The 23,530-nt window shown below is 46.0% G+C and overlaps 1 protein-coding gene across 1 annotated transcript in view; it reads left to right on the top strand.

The window, feature by feature from the left end:
• Positions 1-3,285: 3,285 nt before the first annotated feature.
• Positions 3,286-23,530, top strand: part of LOC129825876 (proprotein convertase subtilisin/kexin type 5-like) — a 41,406-nt gene continuing 21,161 nt past the window's right edge. Inside the window, exons 1-7 of the mRNA XM_055886001.1 lie at positions 3,286-3,867; positions 7,609-7,713; positions 9,862-10,008; positions 15,829-15,972; positions 19,719-19,795; positions 21,892-21,980; positions 22,079-22,427. Of these exons, the coding sequence (XP_055741976.1) occupies positions 3,688-3,867; positions 7,609-7,713; positions 9,862-10,008; positions 15,829-15,972; positions 19,719-19,795; positions 21,892-21,980; positions 22,079-22,427 (1,091 nt within the window). The 5' untranslated portion in view covers positions 3,286-3,687. The remainder of the gene's footprint in view (positions 3,868-7,608; positions 7,714-9,861; positions 10,009-15,828; positions 15,973-19,718; positions 19,796-21,891; positions 21,981-22,078; positions 22,428-23,530) is intronic.

The raw sequence follows: 23,530 nt of genomic DNA, 5'->3' as shown, positions 1-23,530 counted from the left end.
GCACAGCTGATTGGGTTCAAGTCCGGGCTCTGGCTGGGCCACTCAAGGACGTTCAGAGGAAATGGATTAAAACAATTGCATCCATTTTAGAATAAGGCTGTAATGTAACAAATTGTGGAAAAAGTCAAGGGGTCTGAATAGATTCCGAATGCACTGTATGTGTGCAACAGGGAGGGGGAAATTGAATGCAAGCTTCACAAATATAAAGTGTTAACATTTCTAGCCTGTCTATCTATGGGTAACAGGGATGATGTGTTATGCTCGATCAGTTCCTCACCAGAAAATGGCCAACGAGTAGAACCAGCTCACCTGCTTTTACACTGATTTGACTATTAGATGTTCAATGTTTATTTTGAATTTAAAAAATAAAAACAAGAGTTTTGACGTAACACTGTCAGATTTTGTCTTTAAATTAATCACTAATCACATGAAATAAATAATCTTCAGAACTGACTTTGTCAAAGCAACGAAATAACTAGGGCTTTAAAAATCGGATTTATTGAATTCTCCATGACTGTGTTTACACAGGCAGCCCAATTCTGGTGTTTTTACACTAATTGGGCTTTTGACTAATCAGATCTTTTCACATCAGATATTTTTCAGAGCTGTCAAAAGACCAATTAGTGAAAATATCAGAATTGGGCTGCTTGTATAAACACAGCCCATGTGGTCTATAATAAGGGTACCTCATTGAATATAACAGGCTCTTAAAATGATATATTAGTGCACAATTTCTACTTAAAGTGTTAAATGGCTGCAAAAGACACTAATTTTGTGGAACGACCCATACTATTGTCTTACCATATACAAGTACCCAAATGATGTGTAGGTGCAGACAGTGTTCTCTAAACTACATGATAGAAAGTAGTAGTACTGTATGTATCCATATATATATTATATTTCGACAAAACAAAGAAGAATCTTGTGGCCCACAATGTAGAGCTCCGTATTCTGACCAAACGAGACAGGACGAGGGAGGGCGAGTGGCTGGTGCCATTGTGCTCAACTACAGAAGTCTACACAGCTCTTGGGTCAGAGGTCAAAGTCCAATCTCGCTTTCTGGAAGCCAACCCAGAGAGAGAGAGTGGGGAAGGAGAGTGCAAGAAAGAGGAAAGAAGAAAGGTCCGGATAGAGAGAGAGAGGTAGCGTGAGACAGACAGTTTTAATAGTCCTTTCTATTAAAAAGCTATCTCCATTCCTGATTTGTCTTGATCATTATGAATGTGTCTAACCTTGGCCACTTGGTAATTAACTCATGCCTCTGGTTTCCAGCAGGGCTCTGCTTCTCTAGCCTGATCCACAACTAGCCTCACTGCTGCACTCTCCTTTCACTTCATCAATCAATCACTGAATCTGTGTAGCAAAACAGAATGTAAGCTTGCAAGGTCATCATGGTAGTACGAGGCTAATGCCTCTCAGGAATGAATCACTCTGGCCCTGTATGCTGCTGTAGTAGGAGGACTAATGTTTGATCTGTTGTGCAATAGATAGCCCCTGCATAGCAATACGATTGGCCCTCACCCGCCTTTGTATTTTTGAGGGGGCACGTTAAAAAAAAATCTACATTTTCCATGTACAGGTGTGTAAAACTGAGGCCTTTTCCCTACAGGGAAAGCCCAATAATGGACCCCAACTAAAGACCCCCAAGCCCCCCTTATGTGAAGATAATATATTTAGGTTATATAGGCTGTTATAACTCTGTTGCCTCATACTTGATGTTTCTATCCAGCTCAACTAGTTCCGTGTCACACAATGGTTCAAAATAGGCTAATAGTGGCGTCTCAATGGTGGATGTAGGCTCGACCTTGAACATTTCAATGAACTCGAGCAGGAATGTACGCAGGAATGCCGATGTTTGTTGTCACTCGCTACTGCTCTCTCAGATGCTGTCGCCAAAGATGTTTTGTGGGGTTCACACGGTTCATTCCAGAATAGGGGGGGCTGGATTTGGCCCCACAGCAGTGAGGCCGCACAGAGAATGGGGGGGGGGGGGGGGGGGGGGGTCGTGAGCTGGGTAGTTGATTTCGTTCTCAAATCATTGCTTGTTTTTTCTCCTTTCAATGCTTTAGATTACAAGTCCGTCTCTGCACTGAATGCTCGCGGTCATGGGGTGTTTTTGGTTCCTTTCATCTCATTTTGGAGGACCGTGAGATATTCTTGTCCCCCGCTTGTTGTTAGATTTGACAGCGGGGTCCATTCACCAAGAAATTGGCCGCAATTAGAGCAATTATGCTGATTTGCTACTTGTGTTTGAGGCGGAACACAGATTTTCTGTGTGCACTGTCCCTGGCTTGCTGCAGAATTACTCCAAGCAACTGCTACGAAAACAAAAACCTAGTAATCAGTAGGCCTTAAATTGGCCGACAAATAACCTCAACCTCAATAATGACACCATTAGCCTACTACCGTGACAAATGTTAGTGGATTGTAGTCTACTGTGCAACATCTTTAACGAAGCTGAACACTGATGAGAGAGGTGGCAGCAATAATTAGTTATTACTTGCTTGGGGTCTTCATGATAGCAATCTACACAAGGGATTTTCACCATTTCCATCTTGTCTTTTAAGGTATAGGCCTAATAAGCCCAGCCCAGTGCGTAAAATGTTGCTTTCCCTATTTTGTGCGCAGAAATCATTTGTAACAATTTAAATAGTTAAGCCTACAAAGTAACAAAGTCTGGCACATTGTTCCCAATCACACTAACCCCACTTGCAATATTCTGATATATCAAGCAATTAGCAAATAACAATAGCTTTTAGAGGGCCTATTCAAACGGGCAAATACTGTCTCTCAGTCATAGATACAGTATCTGATAGACCATCTTGAGATCTAATTGGGTGTGCCTTTAAGACCCAGCAGAGCTCTGGCAGCACCAAGGGTTATGCTGCATTTTTAACCAAGTGGAAAGTGGGATTTTACAACATATGCCTGGAAAACATTCATTTGAACTGACATCCAATTGGTAATTACTAGTGGGAAACTCGTCTATCATCCCTGAGCTCAGACTTCTCCCACACATGCTGACCTCACCTACTAAGGAAATTACCTCGATAACAGCATTTTCGGCAGTTAAACGCAACAAAACATTATTTATACTATATAATGTGTTACAACCCAGAGCACTGCATATAAGCATGATAGCTGTACTTTTAGTTCATAGGTGACGCAGTTTGTTGGCCATAGCCTATCGGCGTTTTTCAACGAGTTCAAAGCACAGGAAAGTATCCAACTGGTATTTACGAATTCAATTGGTACATTTCCATCTCCCACTTGGTTACGAACGCAGCATTAGTCGTTCTTACTCTTCAGAGTGTCGCTCGTTTTTTTCCGCCACTGTAAAGGGAGAATGAGAACCACCATCCGAGTTCTGGGTGAAAGAAATTAACCCAGAGCACTGTATTCAGACCATAGATTCAGCCATATCATCCTCACTGCTGCTACGGAGAAATACTCAGACAAACGCAAACTTCGAACTCTCCATGCACGCGGAGAACACAGAACAGGACTGTCTAACGGGCTTTTGGGCATTTTTCGGTTTCCGTTTTTTTCTGTCCTTGCGTGTAGTCTATGTGGAGCGAACAGTTATACGATAATCTTGCTTGCACTGCCTGCGGCGAGAAGAGAAGTTTGGTTGTTTGCCTGTCGGAAGGGGGACACACGGGAGGCTCGTGGGAAAAGTAGCGGAAGATGGTTTGGAACGCCGCTTTGAGAATAGTCTTGATGTGCGTCCTGGCGCTCTTGCTCGGTTTTACGTCTGTCCGGTGCAAAGCTCGGATTTACACCAACCATTGGGCTGTACGGATAAACGGGGGACACGACATCGCTGATCGGATAGCGGGCAAATATGGCTATAAGAATATGGGACAGGTATGTTTGTGGTTCTCCTCAAAGTTATATATTTTCAAATAGCTTTCAAAATGACTTTCAAAATCAAATCCTGCACTGGTGTTTTTCTTTGATAAATAAAACGTATTTTCATATTGAACCGTGGTGTTTCGTTGTCACTCGGATTGAAGTTCAAATGTCAAGGTTAGCCACGGGGCCCGGGGACACAGTGGAGAGTCCTCCCACAGGGCCAGCCCGAACGCGCTACCTTCATTCTTATGTGCCTTGATTAACACTTGAAACTTGAACCCGGGATAGTATCTGGCTTGTTTGTGTGCGAGTGTGTGTGTGTGGCGGGGATCAGCCTATTACAAACGGGACATACAATGATTGAATGAAGGGGGAGTGTAGTCATTAGGCTCCACAACGGTGGAAAAACAGGTGCCTCACACGCAACAGTTAATGTCTAGTATTTCATGGTTCAAAGTAATAAGGGTCTGCCTGATAAAATCACATTTCAAATCAAATGTTTGGAATTGTATTCGTCACATGCTTCGTAAACAACATGTGTGGACTAGCAGTGAAATGCTTATGGCCCTTCCCAACAATGCAGAGAGAAAGAAAGAAAATGGAGAAATACAAGAAAATGTTAAACGCTTCGTAGTAGATACGCAATGAGTAACGATAACTTCGCTATACACTAGGTACCAGAACTGAGTCGATGTGCAGGGATACGAGATGGGTAGATATACTACATGACCAAAAGTATGTGGACAGTCCTTCAAATTAGTGTATTCTGCTATTTCAGCCAAACCCGTTGCTGATAGGTCTATAAAGTCGAGCACACAGCCATGCACTCTCCATAGACAAACACTGGCAGTAGAATGGCCAGTACTGAAGAGCTCAGTGACTTTCAACGTGGCACTGTCATAGGATGCCTCCTTTCCAACCGTGTGCTGAAGCGTGTAAAAATGGTCTGTTTTCGGTTGCAACACTCACTACAAAGTTCCAAACTGCCTCTGGAAGCAACGTCAGCGCAATAACTGTTTGTCGGAAGCTTCATGAAATGGGTTTCCATGGCCAAGCAGCCACACACAATCCTAACATCACCATGCATAATGCCAAGCGTCAGCTGGAGTGGTGTAAAACTCTGGAGCGGTGGAAACGTGTTCTCTGGAGTGATGAATCAACACTGTCATCTGGCAATCCGATGGATGAATCTGGGTTTGACGGATGCCAGGAGAACTCTACCTGCCCCAATGCATAGGACCAACTGTAAAGTTTGGTGGAGGAGGAATAATGCTCTGGGTCTGTTTCATGGTTCGGGCTAGGCCCCTTAGTTCCAGTGAAGAGAAATCTTAACGCTACAGCATACAATGACATTCTAGATGATTCTGTGCTTCCAACTTTGTGGTAACAGTTTGGGGAAGGTCCTTTCCTGTTTCAGCATGACAATGCCCTGTGAACAAAGCGAGGTCCATACAAAAATTGGTTGTTGCGATTGGTGTGAAAGAACTTGACTGGTCTGCAAAGAGCCCTGACCTCAACCCCATCGAACACCTTTGGGGTGAATTGGAACGCTGACTGCGAGCCAGGCCTAATCGCCCAACATCAGGGCCCGATCTCACTAATGCTCCTGTGGCTGAATGGAAGCAAGTCCCAGCAGCAATGTTCCAAAATCTAGTAGAAAGCCTTCCCAGAAGAGTGGAGCAGTAACGGGATGAACCTACTCCATATTAATGCCCATGATTTTGGAATGACATGTTCAACGAGCATGTGTCCGTGTACTTATGGCCATGTTGTGTATGTAAATATAACTAGGAATAAAACTGATGGATAGTAAACTGTAGCATCAGTACTTCGCCTGGTATAGAGTTCCTGGGTGGCAGAGAGCTCGGCCGTACGCACTACCCACTGTAGTGCCTTGCGGTCGGATGCCAAGCAGTTGCCATACCAAGCCAGTCAAGATGCTCTCGATGGTGCAGCTGTAGAATTGTCAGGGCCCATGCCAAGTCTTTTCAGCCTCCCGAGGGGGAAGAGGTGTTGCCGTGCCTTCACCACTGTGTTGGTGTGTTTAGACCATGATAGATCCTTAGTGACGTGGAACACTGAGGAACCTTAAGCTCTCAACCCGCTCCGCTACAGCCCCGTCCATGTGAATGGGGGCGTGCTCTGCTCTCCGTTTCCTGTAGTCCACGATCAGCTCCTTTGTCTTGCTGACGTTGAGGGAGAGGTTGTTGTCCTGGCACCGCTCTGCCAGGTCTCTGACCTCCTCCCTATAGGCTGTTTCATCGTCATCAGTGATCAGGCCTACCACAGTTGTGTCGTCTGCGAACTTAATGATGCTGTTGGAGTCGTGCACGGCCGTGCAGTCGTGGGTGGACAAGGGAGTACAGGAGAGGACTAAGCAAGCACCCCTGAGGGGCCGTATGCGAATCGGGGTGGGTCCAGGGTGTCTGCGATGATGCTGTTGTTGTGAGCCATGACCAGCCTTTCAAAGCATTTCATGGTTACAGATGTGCTACGGAGCGATAGTCATTTAGACAGGTCGCCTTGGCGTTCTTGGGCACAGGGACTATGGTGTTCTGCTTGTAACATAACGGTATTACAGACTGGGTCAGGGATAGGTTGATGTCAGTGAAGACACTTACCAGCTGGTCGGCGTCAGCTGATAATGATAACCAGTTTTTGCTTTGTCATTATGGGGTATTGTGTGTAGATTGATGAGGGGAAAATAAACAATTGCATCCATTTTAGAATAAGGCTTTAATGTAACAATGTGGAAAAAGTCAAGAGGTCTGAATACTTTCCGAATGCCCTGTAGGCTACCTGCTGTTGCCTTGTCTTCCACGTTCTGACAGTGACGTGTTCAAACGCCTGACTTCTGGGTCTATGAGAAATTCCACTGTAACACTTCACTTTCAAATGTATGCCAAGCTAAAATCATTGTTTAACAAACCATACAACTACACGGCTTTTTCCATGACATGTACTGACCAGGTGAATCCAGGGGAAAGCTATGATCCCTTATTGATGTGACCTGTTAAATCCATAATTCTGGTAACCGAATTACGTCACTGGTTTTTGATCTGTATTTAACAGAAATGCATATGAACGTCATTCTCTTCATGGTGATGTATCTGAATAGGTACACAAAACATCCTCCATTGCAATTTGCACTTGGCTATATTCTATCAAGCTTCGCCCCCAAGCAAGACCAAATTTGGTTGGTCCAGACCGGACCAAATCTGAACCAATCATAGACGTCTATGTTTCACATGTTTGGACGGCACAGTCCAGTAGAGTATATTATACTGTACTCTACTCATGTGTGCTCTACTGTACTGAACTCTACCGTGCTGTATTTAACTATACTTTACTTTACTGTGCTCTACTGACTATGATTTCACATTGTGGCCAATTCAATTGCAGTCATTTTGTTACAGCTTTTCGGATTTGGTAACCGAGTGATGCGTTTTTAATCACTTAATAATTCATAAACAAAATGATCCGTTAAAAACACAGACTATTTGTCTCTGTCTGTCTTGTTTAGGAGGTTTGTGTTTCCCGTCAAACTCGGTTGCTGTTTTTTTACTTCCTTAAGGGCCAAATAAATAAATAAATGTTTTATATTTCTGTCTCATTTACATTCATAATGCCACCTCCTGATGTCTTCTTGGGACATAACCAGTGAATGCATCTGAAATTCCAACCTAATTCACACCATTTCGGATGCAACCAGCGTGTTTACTGTAGACTGATGGTGTGTGTTTTCCTCGGCAGATTGGCGACCTGAAGGACCACTATCACTTCTTTCACAGCAGGACCATCAAAAGATCGACGCTGTCCAGTCGCGGTGGCCACAGCTTCATCTCGATGGAGCCCAAGGTAAGCCTGTCACGATCGCCACCTCCGTGTTCGCGGGCCTCCCAGACGGGTCATCGATGAGTCTCAGAGCCCCGCCGTTGGTCTTGCCCTGATGATGCGTACAGTCCAGGGCGCAATTGTAGTTCAGCACGCCGCCGAAAAGTCGACCAACCATAGTGCTGCTGAGCATAGTTGTCATCAATGTGAGATGTATTATACTTGCTTGAAACATTGGCCGTTTTGAACCTATTCCACAATACTCCCCTCGGGGCAGGAGGCAGTTTGGCATTGACAGGCGTCACGGAGGGGGGAGAGAGAGAGCGCAGTGTTCTCTTTGCCTGTTTTCTTCCTCTGCTTTCTCTTCTGTGTGAGGGGTTGACAGGAAGGAGATGTGTAAATGATGTCAGCTGGCCCTGCAGTCTGAGCTGGGAGTCTGTCTGTTCAGGGATCAGTGTCCTATCATTCTGATGCCAGTCTCGTTTTGGGCAGGACTCTATCATGGGTGCTCTGGACTCGGTTATTAGTCGGTTATTTAACTAATCACATTGTTATGCTTAGTTGTATAATGCCAGTCATCTCTGTGTGTTTGTGTGAGAGTCCGATGGGTGTAGCAGGCACGCCGTGTGTGTGTGTGCGTTGTGCGGTCTACCTGTTGGCACACAGGTCTCCGTGGCTTGGAGAAGAGGTGCTTGAGTGTGACCTCACCCTGGGGACCTTTTACCCTATTTAAAAAATATATATAATATCTGTTTTTATTTAGCAGACGCTGTTATCCAAAGCGACTTACAGTAGTGAGTGGATGCATTATCGAACCCACGACCCTGGCATTGCACGCGCCGTGCTCTACCAACTGAGCCATACAAGACTTCCTCAAAGTAATCACTCATTTATAACAGATTTGGATAGGCAAGGACCCCATCACTTCTACTTATACGTTCATGTCAGATCAGGGATCCCTTCAAGGAAGCGAGAAACGAAGGAAGTATGCATTACAAACGTCTGACTTCAACTGGCGCTCCTGCTGTACGGCTGGCCCTTTTGGATCCTGGTTGCCCTTGGTTACTGACCCAGTCAGGGAGAGAGGCAGAGACTGCAATAGAGAGAGAGCCACCTGCAAACCCTTAAGAAGGGGCAAAGCAGAAGCTGTTGTATTTCAAAAGCCCCCAGTCCAGTTCACCATCTGAAGGAAGAGAGAGAGTTCAGATCCGGTTCCTCTCCCTCTTAGTTCACTCTCAAGTCAGTGGTGGGAGCTAATGGATGACTGACTACTGGGGTCCGACCTCCTGTCCAGGTGACTGTCTGAGGACTGTTGCGTAAGGCTTACCACTCGTCATGCACGAACACACGGACATAGACATGGTGTAGGCAGGCAGACAGAGAGACAGACACACACATGCTGATGGCTCTGCTGTTCTGAGCTTAGTGAGGTGTGTAAACGGTTACTTTGAACCTGATGTTAATGACAGAGTAAAATGAGCAGAGACTTGTGCCTGCTGTCTTGTCTTCGCACCAGTCTGATCGCCCGCCATCACTGTTACATTTGTATTTTTAGTTTCTTTCCATTTTAGACTTCACAACTACATCCTAGGTGTCCCCCACCCCCCTCTATCTTTCTGCCTGTGTTTTTCTTGGTCTACCCCATCGCTCTCTTTTCTCCATTTTTATTTACTTTTCCCCCTCCGCTCTCTTTTCTCTCCTCCGCTCTCTGGAGAGACTGACATATTTTCCCTCTGATATGATTGTCTACTTCACTACCCTTGTGCAAAAGTGAGATACATTTATGTAGCTACATATCAAGTATAGGGCTCTAATCTGGCCAGGTTTGAGATTTCCTTGTCCATCATCCTGATTTTGAAATCGAAAAAAACCCTACCCAATGCTCCCAAATTTCTGAGATGAGCCAAGGAATTCTGTGAAATAAATCCATTAGGTTTGAGAGATTTGATGTGTGTATGTGTGTGTGCGCGCACATGCACATGCATATGTGCACACTTGCCTGTCTGCCAGTGTTTACCTTTGTTAATGTATTTCTCCACACATTGTTCTCCACTCCATCTCCCATTGTCCACCCAAAACATGCTTGGCCGTAATCCCTTCTTATTCCTGTTCAGTGATTTGTTGTTTGATATTGTTTTTACTCACTGTCCAATGGTATGCCCTCTGCTTTAGGTGGAGTGGATTCAGCAGCAGGTGGTGAAGAGGCGGATCAAGAGGGATTACAAGGCGGCCCCTCATCCTCTCTCCAGCCCCGCCCAGACTAGCCCCGCCCAGTCCATCTTCTTTAACGACGCCAAGTGGAGCAGTATGTGGTACATCGTAAGTATGCAGATCAGGCCAAACCCCAGGACTCAGGGTCAAGGGTCACCGGACTCACCACCACCCTGACCCACTTAATGGAGGGTCCACAGGGTGTGTGTGAGAGTGAATCTTGGGCTTAGCGCGGCTAAGGGTGTAGTGCGGCTAATGTCTAGACATCTTTTCACACCTTTTCTAATGACACAGAGAGGATTTAAATGCATACAGTAGTGTGAGATGACGCCGTCTAGACTGCACAAGCTATGCAGCTCTACACAGAAAGAATACTTCACTCACTTGTGGCTGCTAGTCACATACAAATCATTACTATTTTGTGCAGTTGGTAAGCGCTCTGGTCTTTTTCTCTTCTTCTGGGTTCTGTCAATGGTTAACTTGGCAAAGATAATGCCAATACTTTGACTTTTGCGCTTCCACTTATCTGTCCAGTTTCATAATCGGTTATAATCAGTCATGAGTGTTTCCTGTTTATGTATGAGATTTACTAGTCTTTGTCCATGTTCACGTCTGTTGACGTTTGTTCACCTGGACATTAGTCTACAACTGACTTTCTCCATCCATCTCTGGACCTATTTAAAAACGGTTAAAATGCTTCCTTTCCTTCCTCTCCTCCTTGGACTAATAAATTATCTAGCATGATTGGACAGGTTAAAGCAAGAATTCCAGTTCATAGCTTTCACCAGTCCAACAAATGTCAGATCAATGATTACTTCAAAGAACGGAGGAGGGAAAGTTGCATTTTCAAAGGATTCGAACAGGGCCTATGTCTATGGAATCAATCAACCAATCAAATGTATTTATAAAGCCCTTTTAACATAAGCAGGTGTCACAAAGTGCTATACAGAAACTCAGCCTAAAACCCTAAACGGCAAGCAATGCAGAAACCTAGAGGGGAACCAGGCTCTGAGGTGTGGCCAGTCTTCTTCTGGCTGTGCCGGGTGGAGATTATAAGAGTACACGGCCATTTAAAGCCAGATTGTTCTTCAAGATGTTAAAACGTTCATAGATGACCAGCAGGGTCAAATAATAATCAGTGGTTGTAGAGAATGCAACAGGTCAGTACCTCAGGAGTAAATGTCAGTTGGCTTTTCATAGCCGAGCATTCAGAAGTCGAGATAGCAGGTGCGGTAGAGTCGAAAACCGCAGGTCCGGGACAAGTTAGCACGTTCGGTGAACAGGTCAGGGTTACATAGCCGCAGGCAAAACAGTTGAAACTGGAGCACCAGCACAACTAGTTGGACTGGGGACAGCCAGGAGTCATCAGGCCAGGTAGTTCTGAGGCTCAGGTCCTCTGGGAGTGGAGGGAGAGAGAGAATTAGAGGGAGCTTACTTAAATTCACACAGGACACCAGATAAGACAGACTGACCCTACCCCCCCGGCAGATAGACTATTGCAGCACAGATACCGGAGGCTGAGAGGGGTGGGTCGGGGGACACTGTGGCCCCGTCCGACGATAACCCCAGACAGGACTAACCAGGCAGGAAACCCACTGCCAAAGCACAGCCCCTACAGCACTAGAGGAATATCATCAACTTACTACCCTGAGACGAGGCTGTGGAGATCTCCTCCACCGCACGAGCCCGAGGAATCTCAAAACTGGACAGGAAGATCACGTCTGTGACTCAACCCACTCAAGTGATGCACCCCTCCTAGGCACGGCATGGAAGAGCACTATTAAGTCAGTGACTCAGCCCCCGCAATAGGGTCAGAGGCAGAGAATCCCAATAGAGAGATGTGAGCCGGCCAGGCAGAGACAGCATGGACAGTTCGTCACTCCCATGCCTTGCAGTTCACATTCGCACCCCTGGGCCAGGCTACACTCAATCATAGGACCTACTGAAGAGACAAGTCTTCAGTAAAGACTTACACTCGGTCTCGACATTTATCTCTCACATGGATAGGCACGCCATTCCATAAAAATAGAGCTCTATAGGAGAAAGCCCTGTCTCCAGCTGTTTGCGTAGAAATTCTAGGGACAATAAGGAGGCCTGCGTCTTGTGACCATAGCGTATGTGTGGGTATATATGGCAGGACCAAATCGGAGTGATGGGTAGGAGCAAGCCCATGTAGTGCTTTGTAGGTAAGCAGGAAAACTTTGAAATCAGCCCTAGCCTTAACAGGAAGCCAGTGTAGAGAGGCTAGCACTGGAGTAATATGATCAAATGGTTTGGTTCTAGTCAGGACTCTAGCATCCGTGTTTAGCACTAACTGAAGTTTATTTAGTGCTTCATCCGGGTAGCCGGAAAGTAGAGCATTGCAGTAGTCTAATCTAGAAGTGACAAAAGCATGGATTAGCTTAAATGCATCATTTTTGGACAAAATGTTGCTGATTTTTGCAATGTTACGAAGATGGGGGAAAATGCTGTCCTTGATATATTATTGATATGTTTGTCAAAAGAGAGATCAGGGTCCAGAGTAACACCGGGGTCCTTCAGTTTTATTTGTGACGACTGTACAACCATCAAGATTAATTGTCAGATTTAACAGCACATCTCTTTGTTTCTTAGGACCTAGAACTAGCATCTTTGTTTTGTCCGTGTTTAAAAGTAAAACATTTGCCGCCATCCACTTCCTTATGTCTGAAATACAGGCTTCCAGGGAGGGCAATTTTGGGGCTTCACCATGTTTCATCGAAATGTACAGCTGTGTATCGTCCGCATAGCAGTGAAAGTTGACATTATGTTTCCGAATGACATCACCAAGAGGTAGAATATATAGTGAAAACAATGGTGGTCCTAAAACAGAACCTTGAGGAACGCCAAAACAATTGATTTGTCAGAGGACAAAACATCCACAGAGACGAACTGATATCTAAACCAGGCAAGAACTTGTCCGTGTAGTCCAATTAGGGTTTCTAATCTCAAAATAATATGGTGATCGATGGTGTCAGTAAGGTCTAGGAGCACGAGGACAGATGCAGAGCCTTGGTCTGACACCATTAAAAGGTCATATACCACCTTCACGAGTGCAGTCTGTGCTATGATGGGGTCTAAAACCAGACTGAAGCGTTTCGTATACATTGTTTGTCTTCAGGAAGGCAGTGAGTTTCTGCGTAACAGCTTTTTCATTTTTTAAAGAGGAATGGGAGAATCGATGTAGGATGATTTATTTATTTTTATTTAAAAAAGGGGGGGGGGGGGAATTGTGTCACGGTGGGGCTTTTTCAAGAGAGGCTTTATTACTGCCATTTTTAGTGAGTTTGGTACACATGCGGTGGATAGGCAGCCATTTATTATGTTCAACATAGGAGTGCCAAGCACAGGAAGTAGCTCCTTCAGTACTTTAGTTGGAATAGGGTCCAGTATGCAGCTTGAGAGTTTAGAGGCCATGACTGTTTTCATGAATGTGTCAAGAGATACCGGATTAAATAACTTGAGTGTCTCCATTGATTGTAGGTCCTGGCAGTTCTGTGCAGACTCAACTGAGCTTTGGAGAAATACGCAGATTCAAAGAGGAGTCTGTAATTTGCTTTCTAACGATCATGATCTTTTCATTGAAGTTCATGAATGTATTACTGCTGCAGTGAATGCCATCCTCTCATGTTGAATGCTGCTTTTTAGTTAGCTGTGGACAGTATCAAAATTAAATGTTGTATTGTTCTTATTCTCCTCAATTAGGTTGGAAGAATAGGATGATCGAGCAGCAGTGAGCCCTCTTCGATATTGCACGGTCCTGTCTTTCCAAGCTAGTTGGAAGACTTACAGGGTGGTGGAGCGTCATTTCCGTTCCAAGTTTCTGGAAGCTTGCTTGGGTATTTTCTTTGTACCAGGGAGAAACTTTCTTGTGACAAATGTTTTTAGTTTTTGGGGTGCGACTGCGTCTAGGGTATTACGCAAGGTTAAATGTAGATCCTCAGTTAGGTGGTTAACCGATTTGTGTACCCCAACGTCCTTGGGTGGGTGGAGGGAGTCTGGAAGGGAAACTTTGGGTTGCTCGAGAATTTTATAGCATGGCTTTTGATCCAGGGTATGACTATGGCAATGAGTAGGTCCGGAGACACGTTGGACAAACCCCACTGAGTCGATGATTGCTCGGAAAGCCTTTGACTTTTCCATGTGAATGTTAATTTTTACATTTTTGGTGACCTTATCTGGTATGACTACAAGGTCCGATCGGAATTCAGGGAACTCATTGAGGAATGCTGTATATGGCCCAGGAGGCCTGTAAACAGTATCTATAAAAAGTGATTGAGTTGGCTGCATATATTTCATGACTAGAAGCTCAAAAGACAAAAAGGCAGTAATTTGTTTTGTGTAAGTTGAAATTTGCTGTCGTGAATGTTAGCAACACCTTCGCCTTTGCGGGATTTGCCGGGGATATGGTCACTAGTGTAACCAGGAGGAGAGACTTCATTTAACACAGTAAACTCCCCACCCACCTTGAGCCATGTTTCAGTCAGGCCAATCACATCAAGATTATGATCAGTGATTAGTTCATTGACTATGACTGCCTTGGAAGTGAGGGATCTAACATTAAGTAGCCCTATTTTGAGATGTGCGATATCACAATCTCTTTCAATAATGACAGGAATGGAGGAGGTCTTTATTCCAGGGAGATTGCTAAAGCGAACACTGCCATGTTTTGTTTTTCTCAACCTAGATTGAGGCACAGACACTGTCTCAATGGGGATAGCTGAGCTGACTACACTGACTGTGCTAGTGGCAGACTCCACTAACCTGGCAGACTGCACCCTATCTCATTGTGGAGCTAGAGGAGTTAGAGCCTTGTCTATGTTCATAGATAAGATGAGAGCACCCCTCCAGCTAGGATGGAGTCCATCACTCCTCAGCAGGCCAGTTGTGAGACTCTGCTGTAGAGCTCATCACTCCCCCTAACTGGGAGGAAGCCAAAGACAATTACTCGATGCCGACACATCTTTCTAGCTGATTTACAGGCTGAAGCTATGTTGCACTTGGTGACCTCTGACTGTTTCATCCTAACATCGTTGGTGCCGACGTGGATAACACTATCCCTATACTCTCTACACTCGCCAGTTTTAGCCTTAGCCAGCACCATATTCAGATTAGCCTTTACGTCGCGGGATGATTCTTTTTAAGTCTAATATTGTGGGTAATGGAGTCGCCAATGACTAGGGTTTTCAATTTGTCAGAGCTAATGGTGAAATGCTTCAGCAGCTCAGACCCCATAACGGGTGGAGGAGAGGCCTGAGAAGGATCGGCTTCTGACTCCGACTCGTTGCTTAATGGGGAGAACCTGTTGAAAGTTTCTGTCGGCTGAATGAGCGACACCGGTTGAGCATACCTACAGCATTTCTTTCCAGAAGCCATGAGAAAGTTGTCCGGCTGCGGGGACTGTGCGAGGGGATTTATACTACTATCTGTACTTACTGGTGGCACAGACGGTGTTTCATCCTTTCCTACACTGAAATGACCCTTGCCTAACGATTGCATCTAAAGCTGGGCTTGCAACACGGCTATCCTCACCATAAGGGGATCGTTCTCCTGTATATTATGAGTACAGCAACTGCAATTAGATGGCATAATGTTAATGTTACTACTTAGCTTTTTCGGCTGGTGGAGGTCCTGTAGAAGAACCATGTCCAGATAAAGCATCCGGGGTGAAAAAGTTTAATGAAAAAAGTAGAGCAAGGAAAAAACTAAGAAGCTGGTAAATGTATTAAAAGTAGAAAATGAAATGTTTGGCAGATAGCCAAGTAGCAACAAGCAGCACAACAGCACGGGGACACACTGTTGCCACAACACAGATGTGGCTCTTTGTTCCAGGATTATAACGAACACATAAGTGGGCTGCTAGTTTTGTTTCAGCACTATTCCAGTGACGTGTGTGTGTGTGTGTTCCAGCACTGTAACGATGACATCCATAACTGCCAGTCAGACATGAACATAGTGGGTGCGTGGAAGAGGGGCTACACGGGGAAAGACGTGGTGGTCACCATCCTGGATGACGGCATAGAGAGGAACCACCCCGACCTCATTCAGAACTACGTGAGTGGTACTGTATGTTTGTGGGTGCATGTACACTGAGTGTGCAGAACATTAGGAACGCCTGCTCTTTCCCAGACATAGACCAGGTGATTCCAGGTGACAGCTATGATCCGTTATCGATTTCACCTGTTAACTTCTCTGCGCTACGGATCCCTTTAGCGGGATCATTTTCCTAAACAACTGCTGAATTGCAGGGCGCAAAATATTACTAACAATATTTATAATCATGCAATCACAAGTAAAATATACCAAAACACAGCTTAGCTTGTTGTTAATCCACCTATCGTGTCAGATTTTGAAAATATGCTTTGCAGCGAAAGCAATCCAAGCTTTTGTGAGTGTATCAATCAATGCTACAACAGCTAGCCCCAAATTAGCATGGTCAGAAAAGCAATAAAATGAATCGCTTACCTTTGATAATCTTCAGATGTTTGCACTCAGACTCCCAGTTACACAACAAATTTTCTTTTTGTTCGATAAATATTACTTTTATAACAAAAAAATGCCATTTGGGTTGCGCGTTATGTTCAGAAAACCAAAGCCTCATTCCGTTCGACGAAAATTCCAAAAAGTATCCGTAATGTTCGTAGAAACATGTCAAATGTTTTTTATAATCAATCCTCAGGTTGTTTTTAACAAATATAATCGATAATATTTCGACCGTAACCTATACAATAAGCGAGAAAAAGAAAATGGAGAGCTACCCCTCTCGCGCGCAGGAACTAATCAGAGGACACCTGATTAGTTTTGAAATATCTCGCAAATTTTTCAAAATAAAAGCCTGAAACTATGTCTAAAGCCTGGTCACAGCCTGAGGAAGCCATTGGAAAAGGAATCTGGTTGATACCACTTTAAATGGAAGAAAGACGGGCCAGGAGACACAGATAAAAAATATATAAAAAATCACTTCCGGGTTATATTTCCTCAGGTTTTCGCCTGCAGAATCAGTTTTGTTATACTCACAGACAACATTTTGACAGTTTTGGAAACTTTGGAGTGTTTTCTATCCTAATCTGTAAATTATATGCATATTCTACGATCTGGACCTGAGAAATAGTCCGTTTACCTTGGGAACGTTATTTAAAAATAAAAATATTTATAAATCTGACCCCTAGCGTCAAGAAATTAAATCCAAATCCGTGTAGATCAAAGGGAGGAGACATGTTAAAACATGATTTTTAAGCCTTGAGACAATTGAGTCATGGATTGTGTGTGTGCCATTCAGAAGGCGTGTTAACAGTAACGCAGCTGGCGTTTTCACGCTCAACATTTTCCAGTGTGTTTCAAGAATGGTCCATCACCCAAAGGACATCCAGCCTGTGGGAAGCATTGGCGTCAACACGGGCCAGCATCATTGTGGAATGCTTTCGACACCTTATAGTGAAGGTGTTCCTAATGTTTTGTACACTCAGGGTATGTGTGGTTGTGGGTTTTGGAATAGGGTATGTGTGGTTGTGGGTTTTGGAATGGGGTATGTGGTTGTGGGTTTTGGAATAGGGTATGTGTGGTTGGGGGTTTTGGAATAGGGTATGTGTGGTTGGGGGTTTTGGAATAGGGTATGTGTGGTTGGGGGTTTTGGAATAGGGTATGTGTGGTTGGGGGTTTTGGAATGGGGTATGTGTGGTTGGGGGTTTTGGAATGGGGTATGTGTGGTTGGGGGTTTTGGAATGGGGTATGTGTGGTTGGGGGTTTTGGAATGGGGTATGTGTGGTTGGGGGTTTTGGAATGGGGTATGTGTGGTTGGGGGTTTTGGAATGGGGTATGTGTGGTTGGGGGTTTTGGAATGGGGTATGTGTGGTTGGGGGTTTTGGAATGGGGTATGTGTGGTTGGGGGTTTTGGAATGGGGTATGTGTGGTTGGGGGTTTTGGAATGGGGTATGTGTGGTTGGGGGTTTTGGAATGGGGTATGTGTGGTTGGGGGTTTTGGAATGGGGTATGTGTGGTTCGGGGTTCTGGAATGGGGTATGTGTGGTTCGGGGTTCTGGAATGGGGTATGTGTGGTTGGGGGTTTTGGAATGGGGTATGTGTGGTTGGGAGTTTTGGAATGGGGTATGTGTGGTTGGGAGTTTTGGAATGGGGTATGTGTGGTTGGGAGTTTTGGAATGGGGTATGTGTGGTTGGGAGTTTTGGAATGGGGTATGTGTGGTTGGGAGTTTTGGAATGGGGTATGTGTGGTTGGGAGTTTTGGAATGGGGTATGTGTGGTTGGGGGTTTTGGAATGGGGTATGTGTGGTTGGGGGTTTTGGAATGGGGTATGTGTGGTTGGGGGTTTTGGAATGGGGTATGTGTGGTTGGGGGTTTTGGAATGGGGTATGTGTGGTTGGGGGTTTTGGAATGGGGTATGTGTGGTTGGGGGTTTTGGAATGGGGTATGTGTGGTTGGGGGTTTTGGAATGGGGTATGTGTGGTTGGGGGTTTTGGAATGGGGTATGTGTGGTTGGGGGTTTTGGAATGGGGTATGTGTGGTTGGGGGTTTTGGAATGGGGTATGTGTGGTTGGGGGTTTTGGAATGGGGTATGTGTGGTTGGGGGTTTTGGAATGGGGTATGTGTGGTTGGGGGTTTTGGAATGGGGTATGTGTGGTTGGGGGTTTTGGAATGGGGTATGTGTGGTTGGGGGTTTTGGAATGGGGTATGTGTGGTTGGGGGTTTTGGAATGGGGTATGTGTGGTTGGGGGTTTTGGAATGGGGTATGTGTGGTTGGGGGTTTTGGAATGGGGTATGTGTGGTTGGGGGTTTTGGAATGGGGTATGTGTGGTTGGGGGTTTTGGAATGGGGTATGTGTGGTTGGGGGTTTTGGAATGGGGTATGTGTGGTTGGGGGTTTTGGAATGGGGTATGTGTGGTTGGGGGTTTTGGAATGGGGTATGTGTGGTTGGGGGTTTTGGAATGGGGTATGTGTGGTTGGGGGTTTTGGAATGGGGTGTGTGTGTGTGTGGGGTTTTTGGAATGGGGTTTTGGAATGGTGTGTGGGGGGGGGGGTTTTGGAATGGGGTATGTGTGGTTGGGGGTTTTGGAATGGGGTATGTGTGGTTGGGGGTTTTGGAATGGGGTGTGTGTGTGTGTGGGGTTTTTGGAATGGGGTTTTGGAATGGTGTGTGTGGGGGGGGGGGGGGGTTGGAATGGGATGTGTGTGTGGGGGGGGGGGGGGGGGGGGTGGAATGGGATGTGTGTGTGGGGGGGTTTGGAATGGGGTATGTATGGGTTTTGGAATGTGGTATGTATGGGTTTTGGAATGGGGTGTGTATGGGGGTTTTGGAATGGGGTATGTGTGTGTGTGGGGAGGGGGGGGTTGGAATGGGGTATGTGTGTGTGGGGGTTTTGGAATGGGGTATGTGTGTGTGGGGGTTTTGGAATGGGGTATGTGTGGGTGGGTTTTGGAGTGGGGTATGTGTGGGTGGGTTTTGGAGTGGGGTATGTGTGGGTGGGTTTTGGAATGGGGTATGTGTGGGCGGGTGGGTTTTGGAATGGGGTATGTGTGGGCGGGTGGGTTTTGGAATGGGGTATGTGTGGGCGGGTGGGTTTTGGAATGGGGTATGTGTGGGCGGGTGGGTTTTGGAATGGGGTATGTGTGGGCGGGTGGGTTTTGGAATGGGGTATGTGTGGGCGGGTGGGTTTTGGAATGGGGTATGTGTGGGTTTTGGAATGGGGTAGGGGTGTGTTGCATATTCATGCCATTGGCCGATTTCTGCTGCTCCGCCCTCGGCCATAAGAACACCATGATGGTGAAGGTATTTCCTCTGTTTCCAGGACAACCAGGCCAGTTATGATGTCAACGGGAATGACATGGACCCCATGCCCCGTTATGATGCCAGCAATGAGAACAAGTAAGATACCGGGTCACAGCATCGCTCTCCGCTGTGTGTGTTTGCGCTCGCTATCTGTATAGTTCTGTAGTAGTGTGTGTGTGTGTGTGGAACTCTCCTCTGCCTGGGAGCCCTGTGTCCTGCGCCAGTTTGGCTGTCAGAGTGTTTTTGGACGCTCTAGCCAAAATGCCTTGGCAAACCCTCAGTGCTCTGTTGTAGATTGTTTTCTTAAAGAGACAGGAGGTTTAATAGCCCACTGCTTTCTAGACAGATCAGGGTCTGCAATGCCTCACTCCCTCTCTCTCTCTCTCTCTGTCCCCCTCTGACTGGGGTTTGTTGAGAAGTCTGTCACAATAATGGGTACGTTCCAATGTCCATACTAGCATACCGCTTAGAATGCATAGCCCAACTCATTGCTCTATTCTAGGCAGTATGCTGCTAGAGGGGATACTGGAACACAGCCATTAGTGTGTTCCTGCTACCTAAAGCTTACACGCTTTTCAGACAGATTCTGTATCTTTGCACTGTCCCAACTTGTCCAGTCTCCGATATCATACGAACATAGAGGGGAACATAGAGGGGAGAGGTTTTATGAAGGCTCCCCTCTAACTGTTGATGCTCTCCAGACGTCACTATCTGATACGTCTGGGAGTGTGGTGGTAGGAGCGCGCGAGTGTGGTGGTAGGAGCGCGCGAGTGTGGTGGTAGGAGCGCGCGAGTGTGGTGGTAGGAGCGCGCGAGTGTGGTGGTAGGAGCGCGCGAGTGTGGTCGTAGGAGTTCCAATTTGCCCCAGCTTTATTTTATGACACGGTACTGATTTGAAGAATGAGGACTCGCCACTTCTGATCCAGACCAACCAAAGAGACCAGAATGGATTGGTTACAGTCCACTCTACCGTCCCTTTCTTTTAAACCAGCAGTTTCACAGATGTTCAAAGTAAACGGACACTAAACTTGCATCCGCTGTGTGGTGTGTTACCTTTGTGTGTGTGTGTGTGTGTGTGTGTTTTTCCAGAGGAGAACAAGCTGTTCTTTCCACTTATTTCCTGTGTGAGGAACGTATCCGCTGCTGAATTTGAACATTTCCATGTGAGAGAATCTCTGCTATAATGTAGAAGTCCACTTCTGTGGGCTGAACCAAGGAATCACCTTGATCTAGTCAGTGTGTTATTGACATTGAACTTTAGTCATCCTACAAATGGTGTGGTTCAGAGTGATGCGGAGCAGGCATGGAACAGAGATTGGCTAAGAGCAGACAACACGAGCACACACACCACCCTCCACATGCATACGCAGAGGAGACGCAGGCAACAGGCAGAACATGGAGCTGTGTGACGCTAAAGGATTTGGATGTTCCCTACTATTTGTCTGCTATAGGGGAAGAGCTGTGTTGTGGAGGGAGGTTCTAGCCAGGTGATGGAATACAGTACAGTGGAAACCATAAGCTAGCGAGGGTGTGCGCGTCTGCCTGCCACGGGTTAGATGCTGGGGTTGCCATGACGGCAATCAGTGGCGACTCTGGGCCGCTTGGTCCAGATGTTCTCGGCATGAGGGCTGGTCGTGCCGAGCGAGAGACTTTGCCTCTTCGTCCTCCTAAAAGTCACTCTTGTTTGTTTGCTCTGGTCACTGACCCTGGCCGATTGTCGCTACAGTCTGTGGCGGAATGTTACCCTTGTTTGTTGAGGGCTCGGGGACATGCAAAACATTTGTCTCTTTCACATTGTGAAAATATTTGAGGGCTGTATGTAACCCAGTGCAGCTGCTGCTGCCTCTGACAGCAGGGCCATGTTCGTTATGCACCAAACTGAGGAAAATGAAAAAGCTATGAAACGTTTTCCATTGCATGCCCTTCTGAACAAGACTCAGCCCCTGCTACTAGCCATGAGTAGGCCTGTTCCTCCAGGCCGTCGGTTGAACTCAGTCGAACTCCACTTAGTTCTCCGCCATGCGTCTTTACCGGAACGTGCAGGGTGTCCGATGCTATCCTGACTGTTTGTGCGTTCTTCAGTGTATCTGTTTACATATTTGAGTGAGTTTTATAAATGTGCGCTTGTGGGAGTGTGGAAATGTGTTTCTGTGTTTATGTGCGTAATGTAAAGTGTCCCTGCTCTCTCTCCAGGCATGGAACACGCTGTGCTGGGGAAGTTGCTGCATCTGCTAACAACTCCCATTGCACTGTGGGAATTGCCTACAACGCACGGATAGGGGGTGAGTGTTGGGTTTACTCTATGCAACTGTGCTTGAGTGTGTGATGTAAACTGTGTGTGCCAAATGTACTGTTTTCTCACTGTGTGTGTGTGTGTCAGGGGTGCGGATGCTGGACGGTGATGTGACAGACATGGTGGAGGCCAAGTCTCTGAGTCTGCAGCCGCAGCACATTGACATCTACAGCGCCAGCTGGGGTCCTGATGACGACGGCAAGACCGTGGACGGCCCCGCCTCCCTGGCAAGGCAGGCCTTCGAGAACGGCATCCGCATGGTGCGTCTCTCTCACACACACACACACACACACACACACACACACACACACACACACACACACACAGTAGACATGCACATTAAGTATACACACTTATACCCACGATCAAAACACCAATTCGCTCTCAGAAGAAGACTGGGGCGAAGAATACACATTGACTTGGACAAACGCAGGCAGTAACTGGGCGGCCAGAGTGTAATCAATGCCTCGGGGGCACTTCTAGACATTTCGATTAAAGAGCTTGGCCTGATTAGCATATTCATGTGCTGTATCCATATTCATGAGCGTTTTGTGGAGGTGGCTCAAAGGAAGAGCTTAGCCTATGGGTTAAGTGGAGGGGAGTTGACTTCACGAGGTCGCTTGTGATGATGTCAGAGTGCCCTCTCCTTGCTGAGTCAGACATACTGCTTACATTTTGATTATAGAGAAAGTAAAACAATGGTTAGATTTTGGTGGTGGGTTACGTACACTGAGTATTCAAAACATTAGGAACTCCCCTTTGCCCTCAGAACAGCTTCAATTCGTCGGGCATGGACTACAAGGCGATGAAAGCTTTCCACAGGGATGCTGGCCCATGTTGAGTCCAGTGCTTCCCATAGTTGTCAAGTTGGCTGGATATCCTTTGGGTGGGGGACCATTCTTGATACACACGGGAAAACTGTTGAGCGTGAAAAACCCAGCGGTTCTTGACACTCAAACCGGTGTGCCTGGCACCTACTACCATGCCCCGCTCAAAGGCACTTACATTTTTTTTACCTAGCCCAGTCACCCTCTGAATGGTACACATACAAAATCCATGTTTCAATTGTCTCGAGGCTTAAAAATAATTCTTTACTCTGTCTCCTCCCTTTCATCTACACTGATTGAAGTGGATTTAACAAGTGACATCAATAAGGGTGGCAGGTAGCCTAGCGGTTAAGAGTGTTGGGCCGATAACTGAAAGGTCGCTGGTTTGAATCCCAGAGCCGACTGTGAAAAATCTGTTGATGTGCCCTTGAGCAAGGCACTTAACCCTAATTGATCCTGTATGTAGCTCTGGATAAGAGCATCTGTTAAAATGTAATAAATGTAAAGAGATCATAGCACTCACCTGGTCAGTTTATGTCATGGAAAGAGCAGGTGTTCTTAATGATTTGTGTTCTCAGTGTATGTCTTTGTTGTGCATGGAAGCTACAGAGTCCATTGGACTATTATGACAGATGGTTGAAGGTGTGTGTGGCAGGTTGGCCTACAGAAAGGGGATGTGACAGGCTAGTGAGCGGGGAGACTGTGTAACCAG

The sequence above is a fragment of the Salvelinus fontinalis genome, chromosome 28, assembly GCF_029448725.1.
Source record: "Salvelinus fontinalis isolate EN_2023a chromosome 28, ASM2944872v1, whole genome shotgun sequence".
Taxonomy (NCBI): Eukaryota; Metazoa; Chordata; class Actinopteri; order Salmoniformes; family Salmonidae; genus Salvelinus; species Salvelinus fontinalis.
The sequence above is the reverse complement of the archived record's forward strand: the minus strand, read 5'-3'. Positions and strand labels throughout refer to the sequence as shown.